Here is an 18,846-nt window from a genome sequence, read left to right as displayed (position 1 = left end):
AGCCTACTCCAGAGGAGAAGAGCCATGCCAAGGGCACGTGCTCCGTGCTACAGAGGAGCTCAGGGAATGAGAGCAGAGCTGTGGGAAGCACTGGGGCATTGCTCACTGCTTCTAAAGCAACAGGGACATGGGAGATCCTTTCACTGCTCCACCACAAAGATCACAACTGTTCCCTGCTAAACAGGGAAAAAAATTACCCATTTTTAGCCTGTTTCACAGAGGCACTTACTCTTCTGTACAAACTGGGCCTTCCTCCCAACTGGTCAGGCAGGTACAATGCTGGCATGAGCTCCATAAAGCAAGAAATTTTGGTTAAAAGGCACCAGCAAAGAGAGGTCAGAGAAGGGAATTGGATGTCACTTTACAGCAGCCTCAGTCATCCAGATGCAGGAGGAAAAATGTAGATGATACCCATCCAGAGCCTTGGAGGGTATTATCAGAGGATTTTTGACTACAAAATGGCATGCAATTTCCAATAAAGCTGTTAAACAACCTGTTTCACTGAGGACTGGTTCAAGCAGACCAAGGTGGATTCCACAGCAATCTCCTCCATCCTCCTCAGAGCACGTGGCTGACCCAGCAACAACCACATCAAAAGCCAATAAAGGAGAAGTGAATATTCACCTCTGCCTTTGCAACCAGCTGTGACTCAACAAGGCAGAGCCACCGTGTCCCTCTCCACAGGCAGGTGGACATGCAGCTGAAATCACAGCCAGAACACCTGTATTTGGGGTTTATCTCCTTGCACAGTGTGTCCTTGTGAGGGGTATTTGCTCCCTCATCAAACACCAGCCCTCATCCTTCAAACCGATGCCAACCACAGCCAGCAGCTGAGCAGACATTTCTACTAGGTCAAGATCTGCTAAAACCAAAGACAAGGAGGGATGGAATGGAAAAGGAGGACAGGATGGGTGACCTCAGGCAATGGTCCCTCACCACTTGCTCCAGTCTTTCAGGGGTAATCTCAGAGCCAGGAGTGCCTGTCAGGCTCACTCTCAGCGCACACACCCCCAACACAGCCCATGGAAAACCAGCTTCTTCCAGACAGGGCTCACAGCAGCAGTGGTGAGTTAGAAATAATTAGCCATCATTTGGCCCAAGAACATTTTGTACTACTTCCAGCTTGCTTCCTGAAATCAAAACCATACTCACTCACTTCGAGTCATCCTCACTGTGAGGTCTGGTACCAACCTTTCCATCCCCAAGACAAGCACTCTGAAGACGGCAGGACCTCAGAGGACACTGTCCCTCTGAACATGCTCCACCTGAAGGAGGGAGGGGAGCTGCCATCCTAACAGCCCTCACTGTTCTGGGCTTTGAACCTCCACCTCAGAGGTGTTCACCACCTCTTCTTCTGCCTAGAGCTTGAACAGCTCTTCTCTCTCCACAAAATCAGGAGGAGCCTTGTTAGATAAACCCAAAGAATGTGAAGAGAAAGCCCTGGATTAACACCAGCTTTCAAAAAAAGCACAAGAAAATGCCACAAAGAATTAATTAGCAAGCCTCTAATTGCATCCGGAGCCTTTGTAGGAAATAAAAATATTTTTATTTAACCAGCTGTTTGAAAGCATTAGCTGTTCAGTTCTACAAGGGAGGTATCACACAAGGAACACTCTTTGGCAGCATTATGGTCCACAGAGCCCCTTCCAGGGAGCACAAGAACACACAAAGCCAACCTCAGGTGTGTGATGGGGTTACCCTGAGAAGCCCAAAATGCAACACACCATTAACTTCCAGTTCAACAGCACAGGAACAATAGGGTGATGATGTGAAAGAAGTTTAATGTCCATTTTATACGGTGGTTATAATTAATCCACTCCTTATCTAAAATGCTGTCACGCCCAGATCCTGCTGCAGCCAAGCTGTGACACTTGTCTTTCCCAGCTGCCAAAAAAAACTACCTCCCAACCCCTCAAAAAAAAAAGCAGGTTATATTTTCTAAGGGAGCCAACACAGCTGTTGAATTTTTCTAGGCAGGTTTCCCCCTTCCACTTCCTCCACGACACCATTCCCGCTGAAGGCCAACCTGCCACAAGACAAGGTGTAACGATGACAGGACTCTATTTGAGATGATCCCACACCCCCTCCAAACTAAACAGGGCTCCTGACCCCTCCATCACACAGCCCCACGGAGGTCACAGCCAGCAGGTCATGGACACACACAGGACTTGAATCTCTGAACGAAAAGTCTTTGTATCTGAGAGTGAGGAGACCCTTTGTTGTTCCCCAAATTTCTCAGTCTGCCTGGAAAAGCCCTGACAGAACTGAAACCTAGAAAAAATTGTAAGCAAATGGGAATTGCAGGGGAAAAGAGTACCTGAATTTCCCTGACCACTTTTTTGAGAAGGGTAAGTAAAACTCTTTAAACAAGTTAAACCTGGGCAATCACAAAAGCCAGCCCAAGACAAGGTGAGTCATGGGCTCATCCCAACTGCACACAAGTGGCACCAACAACTCTCCAAGCCTTCAAAAGGATTCCCTGTGGAAAACAGACACCCAGCAGGCTGTGTCAGCCCAACAGCTCCTAGGTGAGAGCCACTGCCATTTCAAGGAGTTAAAGAGGGTGGTCATGCGGGAATTTGGCCATCCTACATTCAACCAGACCCAATTCTCTTCCGTGTCCACACCGAACTCCGCCGTCGCTTCCCCTTTAGCAGCAGCGCCCGTCGTACTCGCCAGCAACCAGCAACTTGCTCAGGCCACATTTCCATAGTGCGGAGCGCTCCTTGTGCACCCTCAGTGACCCCCGGGACCACGGCGGGTGACAGCGCCGGGCGGGCACGGGCAGCGGGACAGCTGAGCCCTGGATCCAGGGCACGGAGACACCCTCACGCCTGAGGAACCCGGGCAGAGCCGGCCCTGTGCCACCGCTGTGCCCACGGGCATCCGTCCACGGCGTCTCCGCCAGAGCGGGCAGGCTGGGCCGCGGGCAGAGCCGGAGCTGGAGCCAGCCCAGGCCGGTGACAGGCACTCCCACAGCTCCTTCCCCGGCCTCCCCGCTCGGCCCGGGGGACACCGGGCCCGACACGGCCTGTCCCCCTCCCCGGTCCCCGCGGCCCTCACCGGACTTGGGCGGGTAGCGGTAGGCCGAGTTGGCCTGGATGTCGATGTCCTCCACGCCCGCGATGCGCCGGCTGAGCAGGGAGCCCATGGCGGCCGCGGACAGGGCGGGCGGCCCGGGGGCACAGAGCGGCGGCGGCGGCACCGGCACCGGGACCCGCACTCACGGCGGCGGCGCGGGGCACGCCGGGACAGCGAGTCCGCCCGCCCCAGGACTACAACTCCCGGCAGACACCGCGGCAGCGCCTACCAACGGCGGGGCGGGGGGGGAGGGATGGCGTCCCACGGCCTCCCCTGGGGTGCGGCGTGAGCTCCGCCGGCAGACGGCGCTGCGGCGGGAACGGGGATGGGGGAATGGGAATGGGGACGGGAACAAGGATGGGAGCAGGTGTGTGCCCAGGGACGGGCATGGGCCACTACATGGGAGGGACCGGGGCATGGACATGGAGATCACCGGGGGCCACACCTTAGATGGAGAAGCCCTTGGGAACTCACCCAGGGATGCACAGGGAGGATACCCGAGGACGCACAGGGAAGCACAAAGAGGATGGATGCCCAGGGAGAACGCCCAAGGTCATGCTCTGCACAGTGGGGATTCCCAGGGATACATTTTGGCACAGGGCAGATGCTCAGAGAGACAGAGACTGCACGGGGATGCCAAGGGCTGTCCAGGACAGGGATCCCCAGGGACAATTATCCAGAGGTGGGACCTGCTACTGGCTGAGGCTCAAAGCCAGCAGGGAAGGAGGTGATCAGCCTCCCATGGGGAAGCCTCTCCCTCTTGGGTTCCTCCCCTTACAGGTAATCCACACATGAAAGCAAATGAAGATGCCTGAGGTTTGGATGTGAGAACAGGGAATGGTCACGGGCTGCCTCACACGTGGGACACAACAGCTGGGAGGATGGGGTCGGGGAAGAGGCACGAAAAAGCCACCACTGTCTCAAGACTGAGCCCTGTCCCCTCTAGGACCGAGGAACACAGAAAAGTCGCTCCCTCTGGGCTTCTCTGGGAAGTACCTTCCTGCACATATGCTGCAAAGGAACTGGGGACCCATATTCCCAGCAGTGGAGTTGGGAATCACTGGGAGGTGTAAAGCAGCTGAGGTGGCACATGTGAAATCCCTTAAATTGGCCTTGGGAGCAGGGAAGAGAGCTGGGATTCAGGGAAATCGGATGGAGCAGGGAGCAGAGCCTGCCTGCACGGGAGGGTTTTGTGATAGCAAGTGAGCAGGCAGTGAGTGGAATTTGCTGGCTGTAAACACAAACTAAAACACACCCAGCAGGAATAAGCAAACAGTCCTGAGGAGAAACGTGCTTCCGGACAGTTATTATCCTTGCAGCTGTTGTGGCCACACGAACACAGCCAGAGGGGCTGTAAAGAGGCACGGGATGCTGGGGGTGAGACAGAGCAGGAGCATTGCATCCCATTTTGCAGCAGGGCTGGGAAGGAGGACAGGGAAAAAATATGGAATGAGCAACAAGTCCTGCTGGCCAACCATGAGAGTTGGGTACCCTGCACCTGGCACAGGGGAGCCCCAGGCTCTGCCTGGCAGTGCCTCAGCAGTAACCATGCCTGGGAGCTCTCTGCTGTGTCCCCCAGGATCCTCCTGGCGCTTGGAGTGACAGTGCCTCTTGCTCAGGCAGCCTCTCCCTGCAAGGTTTTCTCATAGCACAACTTGCACAGACAGGGAGGGCTGGAGTCTGCTGGCCATCACAGTGACACAGAGCGTGTCCAGGGCTCCCTGCCTGCACAGCCGTAGGAACAAGCTCTGGGCAGTGCCCTGGCAGCAGCGGGGTGATGTGAACAGCTTGTATGCCACCAGCAGCCCCAAACTGAGCAGGGTGAACACACAACCCCCAAGGCCTCCCTCTGCAGGCCAGCAGCCGATTTGGGGCTCAGTGCTGGAGCAGACTGGGCACAGCAAGGATCAGTGGGTCCATCTCCCTGTGCCATCCTCAGAACTGGTGGCCAGCTGGCCACAGCCCGGGCAAAGCAGAGCAGGGTTTGCACCATGAGGCAAGTGAGGAGGGGAATTTGAATATGGACAGAAGATGAGAGTCCCTCTCCCCTTCCTCCCACAGCCTGAGCACCGAGGGCATCCTGCCCTTCTCCAGCTCATAAGAGGCACCCGCTCCAGAGCTGTTCCCCAAGCTTTTCTTTGGGGACAGAATCATGGAATCCTAGTCTGGTTTGGGTTGAAAGAGACCTTAAAGATCCCTCCAAAGCCACATCCCGCTCACCGGGAGCTCGGTGCCACGTGGGTTAAGCAGGGGAGAGCCAGGTCCCAGAGCCGCGGGGTGTTGGCTCTGCCCGGGAAGCTGCGGCAGGAGGTCTTTTGTTCGTGCAAAACCTCCGGCAGCGGGAAGGTCCCTCCCGGGCCGCCCGGCTCTCCGGAGCGCTCAGAGGAAGCCGTCGGGCCCCATGGGGGTTGTTGCCATCTGGGAGGGCAGGGGCTTTAGCTGGAGAATTTTTCCCGCAAGGCCCTGCTCCGTGAGATGTGTGTGGCAGACAACGACAATAGCAGCGGCGTTCCGAGGCCGAGCTCAGCCCTTCCGCCGCAAACCCCAGGGCCCGGAGCGAGCGGAGCTGAAGGGCAGCAGCTCCTTTGCCCCCGCCCGGCCCGCGGGCGCTGGCACACACAAAGGCAGGATATTGCACCATGGCCTCCTCCATCCCATCGAGGGCCACTGCCAGCAGTTTGAGGAAGGAGAGCGGATGGCTCAGGGCAGGGAGCAGGGCTGCCCTACCAGCCCACGCCAGGCTCGCACAGCTCCTCAGGTGGGTCCCGTGGGCTGGAGGAGCAGCACTCCTCCCAGCTCGGGGCAGCTGCAAGAAGCAGCAACAGCTGCACAAATTCTGGTGGTGCCACCTGAGTGGGTTTTGCACCTTCACATCTGGATTCCCTGAGATGTATTTGTCCTCATTTTGGTGCTGCCAGCCCCATGCTTGCACCGTGAGGGAGGAAAGCCACAAAGACAGGAGGTGCTCTGTGAGACAGGGATGAAAATACTTCCATAAGGCTCAAGGGAGCCTGAGACCCTGTGTGCCATCATAGTGTGGGGTGACAGTGGTCAAACTGGGGAGGACCAGGGTGAAACTGGGCCAAGGTTCCTGCCACCAGGAGTCTGCAGACCCCAGGGGTGGTGAGGAGCTCCTGCACTGCCTTCCAGCTCAGCAAAACCCATCCAGGAAAAGATGATCCTGGAGCCATTTTCCATCACAACGTGGAGAAGAGCCAAGAAGAAGAATCCACAGACCTGCAGCATGGAGGAGGCAGATGGGCATGGGGGACACCCACCTCTCATTCCCATTTCTCCAGCCACCCCCAGCTGCCCTTCAGGAGTCTCCTTGGACGTCTGCTGGGGAGGCAGCTACGAGCACACCTGTGTAAACAAGGAAATATGTTTCCCTGCAAAGCTCCCAGTCACTAGAGCAGCTCATCCAAAGTCCAGCTGCTTGTGGGTTTTATTACCCAGTAAGGCAAGTTGCTTTGTCTCTGTTGTTCCCACTGCCACTCGCTGTGTTTGTCTGGTACATGTAGAACAACAAGGTTCAGGAGACAACACACGGAGTTACAGCTCACCAGAAGGAGTGGTGAGCCCATGAACTTTGCCTTCCTAAACACTGCCCTTCTCTAGAGGGCTTACAACCCTTCCCGAAAGCCCTGCTGGGCCAGGCCCAACCCTTCCCCCTCCAAACACCAAACTGCAAGGTTTCTAAACATGGCTGGCTCTTTCTGATTAAAATAATCATTCAGGAGATTTTTTTTTCCAGCTGTACTTACATCTTGGTGGCTACAAATCTCCTGTGCTACTTCTTTCTGGGGGTTGTCTTGACAATGTAAGAAGTGAGAGGTCACCTCTTGACAAATCCCACTGCCACATACAGCTGCATGCTCACTTTTTAGATTTAGATTTAGGCAGTGAGATATATAGAACGAGAGGGAAAACCCCTTGGCCCTGAAATTCTCCAAGGCTTGGAGAGACTAAATGGTTGTGTAACTCCAGAATGGTTACTAAAGGACATGTGGAAAATGGTGACTAGCTTTGGACAATACCAGAGCAATTCCCGTCCAGGCAGCAGAGGCTGCAAACCCCACAGATCAAGTGCATTACCTGAGCTTCAACCATTTAATCCTCACAGTTCAGGAACACCTGCAAAATGCCAGCCAGGGTCACATGTGTTAGTGAACAATCCACCTGCAGCCAGGCTAAACCCCTCCAAACTGCAGGAAACAGCCCAGAAATACTGCTCAGGAAAGGTGGAGGCGGGTGGAGCCGGCAGATCCCTTCATCTTTTCCCTGCTGTTACTAGCCCCGGCCATTCAACCGCATGTCCGTGCCTGCTTAACCTTAGCAACACCATTGTCTGCTCTCCCGGGCCCTGCAGCGCCTGGCCGTGAGCCTTCATCTGCTGCGCTCTCAAAGGAGCCTTTCACTGTGCCGGGAGCCCCCCGGCACCTTCCAGAACCTTCCCTGCCAGCCGCCTCAGCGATGTACGGACACATTGTGGCTGCGGGAAAAACGGGACCAGGAGGGGGTGGGCAACCCGCCCATGGTTCATTAGCGCTGATGGAGGGCGCGGGGGCCAAGGGGCTTCTGCTCCACCGCCCCTCGGGCCGGGGAGCTGTACGGCAGCTACGAGCCAAGGGGTCTTCCCCAAACCTCCGCAGGCTGCAGGAGGGTAACGGCAGGGCCTGCGGGGGTTTTGCGGCGGCGGGCGGCCCGGTTCGGTTCGGTTCGGCCCGGCTCGGCCCCGCCGCTCCCTCACGTCAACAGGAAACCGCACGCGGCCGACTGTAAACACCGCCCGCGCCCACGTGACCGCGCGGCCCCGCCCCGGCCCCGCCCCGCTCGCGGCCCGCCCCCGCCGCCCTCCCATTGGGGGCCGCGCCGTTGTTGACCATATACGGTCAGGTACTACCAAGCCGCGGGCGGCGGTTGGCCGGCCCCGTGCGTCGCTCAACGCGCGCCGAGCGCTCCGCAAACAAAGCGCGGCCTTCTGGGAGTTGTGGTCCGAGAGAGGCCATGACGGCGAGACAGCGTGGTGAGCGAGAACTACAAATCCCAGCGGCGCCGCGCGGGCCGGGCCGCGCCGCCCCGCCCCGGCTGGCCGTGGGCGGGGCTGGGCGGGCGCCGTGAGTCAGTGCCCGGTAAACATTGGCGTGAGCCGCCGGCCCCGCCGTGCTGGCGGCGCCCTGAGGGCGGCGGGGGCCGGGGCCGGGGCCATGGACGAGCTCAAGCACCAGGTGATGATCAACCAGTTCGTGCTGGCGGCCGGATGCGCCGCCGACCAGGCCAAGCAGCTGCTGCAGGCGGCCCACTGGCAGTTCGAGGTGAGGCCGCCGCCCCGGTAACGGCCCCGGGCTGGTCCCCGCGTGGGGGCATCCGGCGGGGGTTCGGGCAGCGTGGATCGGTGCCCGGCCCCGCGGACACGCCGCTGCCCCTCCGCCCGCCCACATGCGCGGCGGCGGCGGGGCGCGGGCCGGGCCCCCGGGGCTGCCCGAGGGAGCGTGGGCGCCACGCGGGGCGGGGGATCGGGAGGCCACGTTGCGCGGCTGGTGCGCAGAGAGGGGCTCGCAGCCTGCCGGGGCCGCTCGCCGGACCGCGGCCGGGCCGGGGACGCCGAATCCGCCGAACCTTCCTCCTGTTCCCCCCCGGCCCTGCCCTCCCGCGTGGCCGTGGGCTGGAAAACCCCAGCGCAGCCTTTCCCACCGCCCTGCCCCGGGGAGTTTGAGTTGTCGGGCAGCCGTGGGAGAGGAGACTTTGTAGGTCAAAGCTTTTCTGGCTCTAGACGCCTTTTCTTCTCGCTCGCGGGCGGGATACTCCGTGACATTGACAGGGGTTAACGCCGCGCGTGGGGCCGGCGGTGCCGGGGCAGCTCCCCGGTGCCTTTCAGGGTGCTCAGCTCCTCCGGAGGTTCCCGGACCCTGAAGTGCAGGGAGCAAAGAGAAGTGCGGTGGCTGTCGCCAGTAAATTGCTTTCTAAATAAGATTTTTTTTTTCCTTCCCTTCTGCAGCTCCCTAGGCTGGAGCTGATGGATTTGACGCTAATGGCATCTCGGTAATTGAAGTGTCTGTGCTGTGGTGCGGGAGCAGGTCTGAGTCAGGCCGGGGAGCAGGAGGCTCCGTTTGTACCTCCTCCGTGGCTGGAGCACCTCTCCTCCCGCCCGGGAGGCGCGGGCGCTGTTTCCCGGGATGTCCCGGGATGTTCCGGGCTGTCCCGGGGCTGTTCCGTAACGGAACAGCGGCCGGATGGACCCGGCACGGAACGCCGTGCGGGCACAGCATTCCCACATGCTCTGTCACAGGCCAGGAGGCATCCCAGCCCGAGCCGTGCGTGGCCGGGGAGCGCGGGGTGGGCTTGCCGGGATGTGCGGAAGAGCGGCCGGCGATCTCCACCGCCGTGCCCGGTGAACGGCAGCACCGCTGGCGTGGGATGTACTGCATGTGTAACGTGCTCCGGCGTTTGTTTACTAACACAGCCTGACAGTGGCCCTCTGGGACAGGCGGGATCCTCTTCCACCACCTCCGTGCGTGTCGCAAAAGAGCCGGGGAGGGGTGACAGAAGTTATAACGTGTCTTTCAAAAGGCTTTTTTGCAGAACTTTGCCACCGTTTGGCGAGTTGCACAAGTACAAACAGCCGTCTCCTGCCGGCTGGGCACTCACATGACTCAGAGGAAGCTGGGCTGTAAACAAACGCTGTCGTTACCATGTTCCCACTCACTTTTGGTGCAACGGTCAGATAATTCCCTTTGCAAAATGGCCGCTGGGCACGGCTCCTTCTGGGAGCCACGCTGGGGAGGGATCACCTCCCGACCACTCCAGCCTGCTCTCACCTCTTTTCGGGGGTACTCCTGAGGCTTTCGCAGGCTTTTGTTATTCCAGTGCAGCACCCGTTTGCTGGCTGGTCTGCATCTGCAGTGAGTATAAATCGGGGGAGTTCAGGCAAGTTCAGTACGAGGGAAGGCAGCATAAATTAACCATCTCCTTGGAGTCAAAGCGCTGCTCCAGGGGCACGGCGTGAATTCCATCAGCCTGCTTGTACCTGAAGGTTCTGTTCCTGCCTGTAAGGCCACCACGGGGAGAGGTGTTCTGCACAGGGGAGCCAGGCTGGCTCAGTGGCCCAGTGACACACAGTAGGAGTTGGGTTGTCCCAGCTCTGTGCCTCTGTTCTGGCCAGGCCACTTCTGGGCATCCATCTGCCCTGCCCAGGACTTTTTCTTTGTGGGCAAGTGTCCCACTTGCTGCCTGTGACAGCCCCTGGGGTGTTGGTCAGCAGCAGGAGGGAGAGGGAGGCTGCTGTGAAACACAGACAGCTTTCGGGATGCTCATGTTTTGGGCCCACCTCCCTGGGCTTGGGTTGTGTTTTAGCTGGCTGCTCAGGGGCCATTGTGTGTAGGGAGATGAAGTGAAGGCTGCAGAGCAGATTTGTGCTGTGTGTGTCTTTCCAGCTCTGCTGGACCCAGAATTTTTCCGGGCCGGAAGGAACGTGATCCAGGACAGTGAGCGGGGTGGGAGGTCAGGAAAACGTTTGGGATACAGTCGCCTTTGGCTGTGGTGTGAGCTGATCAGGGTCTGTCCCATGCTCAGGGGGTTGACTAAGGAGCCATTTTTTCTTTCATCCCATCTATCCGGGAAACAGGGCAGTTAATAGGTAGGGTGTGGATTGCCTCTCCCACTTACTATGACTCCACTCCTGTTTCCTAGGGACCCTGGACAGGCTTTCTTCTGTTGTGCCCCGTTTAGTCTGCAGCTCTCACAGCTCTGTGGGCCCTTCCACGCTTCCAGGGATGGCTGCTGTGGGTGCCAGCCACAATGGCACTGCCAGCCCAGCCCTCCAGCAGCTGGAGCAGTGCCATGGCTGATCCCAGGGGGAGGTTTACAGGTCCAAGAAAGCAACTTGGAGTGTCTCTGGGTGAAGGCTGGCACTTGGCCTCCAGGGCCTGGCTTTTTTGGGAGAAGCCAGGGAGAGCAGCTCCTCCATGGCTGGAACCCAGCAGGTTACCAGGCAGACATTTCAGAGTTTGCAGAGTCTCACACGGGGCTGGGCAGTGGATCAGGCTCCTTCTCTGGAAGAAAGATATTATTTGGCTTTATGTGCTCATTGCCCTTGGGGCCATTTGGGAAGGATAAGAAGAAACTGCTTCTAAAAAAGCCCACCCATTCCTTCCTTTTCCTGGTGCTAAGAGCCTCCATTCAGTGTAGAGAGCTTGTGTGAGGGGAACAAGAGGAGGAGCAGGTGTCTGGCTTTGCTTGCTGTGTCCATGGCTGAATTTCACTTCCTCTAATGTATTTATGTGTCATGAAGCCCCTTCCTTGGTGGTTCAAAGACAGGATGCCCCCAGGGCTGCCCCTGCTGCTGGATGCCCTGTGCTGGTGGGGTTCACACCTCCAGGCACCCTCTCTCTGACTGGGTCACACAGGTGCCTCTTGGCACCCTGGCAGATACCTGTGTGATCCCTCTCCTGTGAAGCTCCTTGTTTTGCATCCTGGGAGGGGGCGCAGTGGTCTGGTCACCTGCTGAGCATGGCCAGGCCATGGGTGTGGGGCTGCCCTGCTCCTGTGCACACCAGAGTGACTCAGGCAGTGGGGCCTTTGGTCCAGGGTCAGAGCTGAGCTGGGCTCAGGCTCCTTCTCCACCAGAGGAGCCTTAATTGGCTTTGCACCAGTCACCGTGGCACTGGTGACGCTGTCTGGAGACCAGGTGGCATCAGTGGCTTTGGTTACGTGTGTGTCCCTGGCCCCCTGTGGCACCAAGGGAAGCACAGGGCCCTCACTGGCTGGGGCTCTGCAGGTCCCTTGGGTTGTGGGCTTTGTGTCGGGGCTGTTTCTGCCCTGCTTTGAAACGGGGAGATGGAGGGGAAGAGACACTGTTTTAGGCAGAGGGGCCTGCCCTGGCCGAGTGCTCCCTCTGCCCAGTCACAGTTTTCATCCCAGCACTGGCAGGGTTTGGTGGGCTTGGGGACAGCAGGAACCTTCTCTGTCCCTGTCTGCCAGTGGCACAGTCCCAGATGTGAGACTGCTTGGTAAACAGGAGCACAGAGCAGATTTAATCAGCTTAGGGTATCTGGCTGTGCCCACACCTCTGCCTGTGTTTCCCGTTTGGTGTTCCCCTCTCTTATCACGATCTGTCAGTGATAGGGCCCTGGGTGTTGACGTCCGACCTCACCCAGGACAAAGGGTAGTGTACTGGGGGGGGTGTCACTGCCTCAGAAGTGGTTTTGCCTCTTTTAGACATTTCCTTAATTCAGAGCTGAGTGCTGTCCTGTCCAGAGCTCTCTCCAGGGCCACAGACCCTGTTCCTGCTGCATGGCCACCTCTGGGATCCGGTGGGTCCTGCCTGTGGGAGCTGAGGGCTCTGAGCTCACAGCCGGGTGCAGAGTTCAGGTGCCCTGTTAATAAATGCAGCTATTGCAGGGCCTTGCCAGCCCAGCTATTGCACACTCCTCCTGAGGTCTGGGAGCTGCCAGACTCTGCAGCTTCCCCCACCCAGGTCTGGATCGTTGTTTGCAGACATTGCTCTGGCTGCCACCTGGTTGTACCAATAGTTTTCTGCTGTTTAGCCAGGAAACCATAAACCCCTTCACCTTCTCAGGGCCTGCCAGCCTGGATGTTTGGGGCAAAATTAGTTTTCCCATTGGATCAATGAGCTGAGCTGACTTGCTGTCACTCATCCTGGCCCTGGGAATGACACAGGGAGCGTGTGGACACTGGGATGAGGAGCGTGTGTGGTGGCAAGACTGTGGCTGCTGCAGTTGGGTAGAGTTTGCATCTGCAATGAGTAGATGTGCTTTTTCCACGATTTTTTTGCTTCTTTTTCCCCAGCAGCTTGAGTAACCCCAGTCCCCTGGCTTTCAGGAAGGGAGCAGAGTCTTGGGTAGTGTGGCAGCACCTGGCCACAGCCCTGCACTTCACACCCTGGAGTGGAGACCTGAAGGCCCTGCTGAGAGGCCTAAATGGGACTGAAGGGAGCTTTTCCTTCAACCAGAACTGAATCCAAACCAGTTCTCTTAAAATTTCCATCAGGTCTCATGTACAACTGAATCAGAACATTGTTTTCTAGCCTTGACTCAGTTGAAGCCTGGCACAGAACAGGAGTCATCATCATGGAATCACAGAAATGGTTTGGGTTGGAAGGGACCTTGAAGGTCATCGCTTTCTACCCCCCCTGCCATGGGCAGAGACACCTTTCACTGTCCCAGGTTGCTGCAAGCCCCATCCAACCCGGCCCTGGACACTTCAGGGACAGAGCAGCCACAGATTTTCTGGGCAACCTGTGCCAGGGCCTCAGCACCCTCTGAGTAAAGAACTTTTCACCATTCCTGCATCAGCTCTGTGCTGTACACCCCCAAACCTCCTGCTGCCTCTGCTCCTCCCAGACTTGGGCTGGGTGTCTGCCCTCCTGACCATGCTGTTCCCCTGACCTTCCCCACCTGCAACCCTTCTTGTCCTCTCACATGCCCGTGGCATGTGACATATTTACCTGACTATTACTGGTTTTAACTGGAAGCTACAAAACAATGTCAGTCCTCATTGTGCTCTGTCTGCAACTGAATTGGAAATGTTCTGGCATATGGGGTGGTCACCTGCTGCAGCCTCTGCCCTGGGGATCTCCTGGTGGGAATATGGGAACTGTCATCATGTCCTGTTGAGGACATGCCTTTAACTGGTTCCTGCTGGGATTAGATTTGGTTTCCTTTGTTTCCCAGCACACGGTGGTTGAAGAGCATCATTGTGAGTTGTGAAACACCTGCTGAGCTCTGGCCCAGCAGTAGCTGCTTCTTGCAGGGATGGTGGTCCCAAATACACATGGTTGCCACCTGCCCTGGTGTGAGCAGATGGCAGGCGCAGGTCCCTGCTTGGGGACAGGGAGCAGCTGTGCCCTCAAGGCCCCCCAGGGCCTGTTTTGGATCATCTTTGGGGTCTAGTAGTGTGCAGGGGTGAGGTGGGTGCCCAGTTTGGATGCAGGTAGTAACATCATTTTTCCCTTTTTTTTTTTTTTTGTTTCCTTCCTTTCAGACTGCTCTCAGTGCTTTTTTCCAAGAAACAAACATCCCCTACAGCCACCACCATCAGATGGTAAGTGCTTTCCCAACTCCCCAGTGCTCTCCCAGGGCAGAGCACCAGCTGGCAGGTGCTTCAGACTGGTGCTCATGTCCAGCCCACTGCTTCCCAACTCCAGAAGTGCAGGCAGGGAGGTCTGGCTGGGCACTGCCAGATCTGCCTGCCAAGGAAGATTTTCCTGGAGAGCAGCTGGTGGCATAGCCTGCCCTATGGAGTGGGCCAGCAGAGCCCTGCAGATGGTTTGGGGCTGCTCTTCCAAAAGGGATAGTCTGAGCTGAGGGAGGACGTTTTGGGCATAACCAGTGGTCCACACCAGCCTAGCATGGCAGAGAGAGCCTGGAGGAGCCTGAAGCACTGACCTGTGTAAACATACTCGCAGATAAATGGTGCTTCCCATCCTGCAGCAGCCACACACAGGTCCTTGTGCGCTCACTGGAGCAAGCAAATTCCTGGAGCGTTGCCCGAGCTTGGCTCTGGTGTGGCATTCAGAGAGTCTGGAGGTGTATAAACACCCACACGTGGGTGCTGCCTGCCTCTGCTCTCTTCCAGCTGTCCCCAGACTCGGTCCCTTAACTCCCACGCCCCTGCAGCCGGTAATCTGCTTGGGCAGATGTGTCTTAAGGATTTACTGGCTGCAGCGGCCTTGTTTGACTCTCTGGGACAATTGGGGATTTGGAGCACGCAAAGCAAGTGCCCAGCAGGGCTGGAGCGTGCCCGGTCTCCTGGGGGGTGGGAGCTGAGCCCCAGCCTTGTGCCCACAGAGCCAGAAAGCTGCAGACCCAGGGTGGCACCAGTGGGTTGTGGAACAGAGAAGGTGCCCAACTTGGCTGGGCACAGGGGGTCCTGCCTGGGCCCTCTGCCAGGAGCTCTTACCACTGCGTGAGCCTTCAGACCCTTAAATAGAGCCGCTGCTGGGGAGCGCAGTCAGCAGCACACAGGTCTGGGGGGCAAAGGGGTCTCATGCCACACCCTGCTGGGAGGCAGAAGGACTCTCCTGACCCCCTATCTCCTTCCCACAGATGTGCACTCCCGCCAACACGCCGGCCACGCCGCCCAACTTCCCCGACGCCCTCACCATGTTCTCCCGCCTCAAGGCTTCCGAAAGCTTCAACAGCAGTAGCCCCGTGGCCTCCATGGCGACTTCCCCGCCGCCCCCGGCCCCGCCGCTGCCCCAGCACGGCGCCTTCAGCCCCGCCTGGCCCACGGCTTCGCCGCCCGGGCAGCAGCAGAGCATGTGGACTCCGGCCGCGCCGGCGCAGCCCGCGGGCTGGCCCGCCGCCGTCTCCCAGCAGGCCAGCGCAGAACAGAAGGCCAACGTGACCATGGAGGCAGAGAGATGAGGCCGCGGCGGAGAGCGGACGCGGCGGGGACCCCTGCGTATAATTTTTTTTTTTTTTTTTTTTTTCTCTTCCCCCCCTCCCCAAAGAGGAGAGGAACTCCGCTGCCAGGAGCGTCTGGCAGCCGACCGAGACACATGAGCAAATAGCTGCCTTGCATGGGTTTGGTTTGAAGTAGTTTTTACTTGTTCTCGAGCTGAATGGAGCTCCCCAGAGACAGCGGGAGGCTGCGTGGGACCGGTGCCGGCCTCTGCCTGGGACCCTGACGCTGCCAGACTCTTGGGGAGGGAGCACCCCCTCCTCTCCTGGGACACCGGAGTTTGCATGCCAGTGACATTTACAGAGGAGGTCCCTTCCTCAGGGTCCCCTGGGCCACCCCACCAGGCAGAGTGGGTTGTGCCTGAGTGTTTCCCCCTATTCCTTGGCCCCGATCAACTGGGCAAAGGGCAGACACCCCATGAGGCTTGGTTTTCGTAAGGGGTGGAGGGAGCAAGGGCTGTTCCTGCACCACCACAGCCTCCACCCCACACACACCGTCCTCGCTGGTGAGCAGGGCTGGGGACACAGGCCCTTGGGGAGGTGTCTGGCCCCTCTCCCAGCCCCGGATGGGGAGCAGGGGCTGAGCACTGGTGGTCCGGCTGGGCCAGCACACCTTCCCCTCAACCTCCCTGGATGGGGCTTGCCCCAGGGCTGTTTTGCATGACACAGTGTAACCCTAGAGACTGGGATCGTTTTTAACCCCTCTGTTCTTTTCTCCCGGCGGCTGGAAGTCTCTCCGGATGCGCCGCAGCCGCTTGCAATACACGCTCTTCTGCTTTGAACCCGTGTCTTTGCTTCGTTTGCAGCAGTGATGGGACACAGGCAAACACTGAGCCTGGAGTGTTTCAGGATCCCCTCTCCCAGTGTCTCAGTGCATCCCAGGAGGGCTGGCTGCATCTCCAGCTGCTCCATAACGCCCTGTTCCAGCCATGCAGTGACTGCCAGCTGCTTTTGGCCAGGTGCATCCAGGGCACAGCCCCAGAAGCTCAGCTCTGCTACATCAGCTGCGGTGTGAGACCCCAGCAGGCAGGGCTGTGCTGAGTCCTCCACATCCCCTGTGACATCCACAGGTCCTGGGTGTTTTGCTGTGACCTGGCTCATATCCCTTCTTCCCCAGGTCCCTTGGAGGTTGCTGTCCCTGCCAGACCCTTTCCCAGCAAGGCTGTGCCCCTGCTCTCCCCAGTCAATAATTAATTTCAGTCTCTTATTTGTGTTGCTAAAATAAACAATGCAGGAGGGATGGTTTCACCCAGGGTGCCTCTTCCACAGCCTGGGCAGGGTTTGGGAGCATGGGCTGGTGCTGAGGCTGGCCCTTGTGAGCTTCCCTGCATGGAGTTGTGCTGGAGCTGTCACCCTCAGTCCTCCCCCACTGAGATGAAATGGACCAAGGTGGTGGGGCTTGGAGTGAGCCAGGGCTGTGCACCTTCTGTCCCAGCTGTGGTGAGCACATCTGGGCCAGTGTAGAGTCCTGCTGGGATTGGGGATGGTCTGTGAGGTGGGGGGTGCAGCACTGAGCCACCCAGGGCAGACAGAGAAGGGGTTGGTCCCCAGCCTTGAAGAAAGATAACTGCCTGAGAAACAAGGTGAAGCCACACAGAGACCTGGGTGATGAGGAGGGGAACATTCCTGTTACTGTCCCAGGCCACCAGGAGCCACAGGATTGGAAAATCTTGTGTCAGACCACAGACCTGTTCGTCTGACTGGTCAGAGAGCTGATGGGGACATGACATAGCCCAAAAGTGTCAGACTCTGGATGACCTGTGTGTCCCCAGGAGCTCAGGGAGTGCACAGCGGAGGCAGCAGAGGAGGGAGCATCTCTGGCCTGTGGTGTTCCCTACCCCACTGCAATGAGTGGGTGCCAGGGCAGTGTGACCCCAACTCCACCAGTCCCCCGAGGCCAGGCAGCACAGCCTTGGTGCACGTGCCCCTCCCCAGCCCCCCATGCCATTTCACAGCCACCTGGCCAGCCTGGACACCTGTGAGCTTGGCACCAGCCCCCCAGGAGCCTGGCTTTGTCACCTACACCTGCAATGCACAAGGACAAACAGCCTTGTGTGGGGTATGACACCCTCAGCAGCTCCCCGGAGAGTGCTCAGCAGCAGCACTGCCCACGCGGCAGGGCTGGTGGCCCAGGGGACACTCAGGACAGGCACCTGCGTGAGTACTTGGGGATGCAGCACATCCCTGTGGTGTGCCAGGAGCAGAGCTGGGGGGATCTTCATTGCTGAAGGAGGAGAAGCAGAAACAGTACAGGGGGACAGCCATCCCCTGCAGACCCCTGTCCTGCCTCCACCCCTGTGCCAGTGCTTGTTCACAACACCCAAGCCCTGGTCCATCAGCACCTTGTTTGTACCTGTGTGCTTCAGCATCCCGACCTCCCCTCAGCCTCCTCAGAGCCATTCACCATTGTTTATCCCCAGCTCCACCAGCATGGCATGGCAACAAAATCCTGGCACACTGAGCTGCTTCCGAGCAGGGATGTGCCAAGTCAAGGGCAGTCCTGTACCCAGCCTGGTTCAGGCACCAGCCATGGCATGAGTGGCTCCTGAGCTGTGCCCAGAGGCTGTCCTTACCTGGGTGTCCTCAGTGTCACCCCACAGCTGCTCTGCAGCTTCCTGCAGCCTCATGCACTGCTCCTGCAGCTGGCCCAGCACCTCCCTGCCAAACCCCAGCCCCTGGGGAGGACATGTGGCCCTGGGTGACCCTGGGTGGCTGCAGAACCCAGGAAAGGAAGCGTGTTTATGGTAGGCCTAGAGAGTGGCTAGGGAGAACATCCTGAGAGATGCCCTAATGTGTTCCTGGTGAATGGGATGTGGGATTGCAGGCCCCAGGCCTTTGGGCAGCACCTCCTCAGACCATGGGCAGTTGGGCACCTGCTACATCCTGCAGCTGCTTTATCTCACCCAGCACCTTCTCCAGACAGGCAGCCACGTCCTCCAAGTCTCTGAGCTGGCTGAGAACAGACACCAAAGCTTTGCTCTGGGCAGTGCCAGCTCCTGCAGGCCCCCAGCAAAGCAACATTCCAAATCTGGGTGGACTTTACAGCAGAGACCTCCTGGCACTGCTGCTAGGCCCTGGGCATGGCCAGCACTGGGGTGCCACAGAGGACAGTGACCACAACCCCCCCCAGCCATGTCACTGCATGAGGCAGGGGGACAAGGGGGCTGCAGTGGCCTGGGGACTCAGATGGGCTGTGTGGCCCTGCTGTTCACCTGGCAAAGGTCTGGTGGCACAGCCTGGCACAGTGGCCTGGCACGAGAGATGTCAGTGTCCACGGGGCTCTTGTGGCTGACAGGTCCCTATGGCCTCGTGCTGCTCCAGCATGGCCCAGCCTGTGTGAGGC

At 58.5% G+C, this 18,846-nt stretch overlaps 2 protein-coding genes across 2 annotated transcripts in view; one reads left to right on the top strand and one right to left on the bottom strand.

The window, feature by feature from the left end:
• The window catches only part of MGRN1 (mahogunin ring finger 1), a 50,401-nt gene extending 47,126 nt beyond the window's left edge, over positions 1-3,275 (bottom strand). The window contains 1 exon segment of the mRNA XM_066330136.1: positions 3,064-3,275. Coding sequence (XP_066186233.1) covers positions 3,064-3,151 — 88 coding nt within the window. The 5' untranslated portion in view covers positions 3,152-3,275.
• A 4,894-nt stretch (positions 3,276-8,169) lies between these two features.
• Positions 8,170-16,285, top strand: UBALD1 (UBA like domain containing 1). Its single transcript, XM_066330135.1, has 3 exons — positions 8,170-8,396; positions 14,083-14,142; positions 15,147-16,285. Exons 1-3 carry the CDS (start codon positions 8,289-8,291, stop codon positions 15,465-15,467), a joined length of 489 nt encoding a protein of 162 aa, XP_066186232.1. The 5' UTR covers positions 8,170-8,288; the 3' UTR covers positions 15,468-16,285.
• The last annotated feature ends 2,561 nt before the right edge of the window (positions 16,286-18,846 follow it).

Source organism: Sylvia atricapilla, chromosome 15, assembly GCF_009819655.1.
Source record: "Sylvia atricapilla isolate bSylAtr1 chromosome 15, bSylAtr1.pri, whole genome shotgun sequence".
Taxonomy (NCBI): Eukaryota; Metazoa; Chordata; class Aves; order Passeriformes; family Sylviidae; genus Sylvia; species Sylvia atricapilla.
Note: the sequence above shows the minus strand (reverse complement) of the source record. Positions and strands in the feature narration are given on the sequence as shown.

Bases quoted from the DNA above. Each gene is read 5' to 3' on its own strand.
- UBALD1 (XM_066330135.1), top strand. From the start codon at position 8,289: ATGGACGAGCTCAAGCACCAGGTGATGATCAACCAGTTCGTGCTGGCG. The intron at 8,397-14,082 runs GTGAGGCCGCCG...CCTTCCTTTCAG, and splicing joins CGGCCCACTGGCAGTTCGAG to ACTGCTCTCAGTGCTTTTTT. The intron at 14,143-15,146 runs GTAAGTGCTTTC...TCCTTCCCACAG, and splicing joins ACAGCCACCACCATCAGATG to ATGTGCACTCCCGCCAACAC.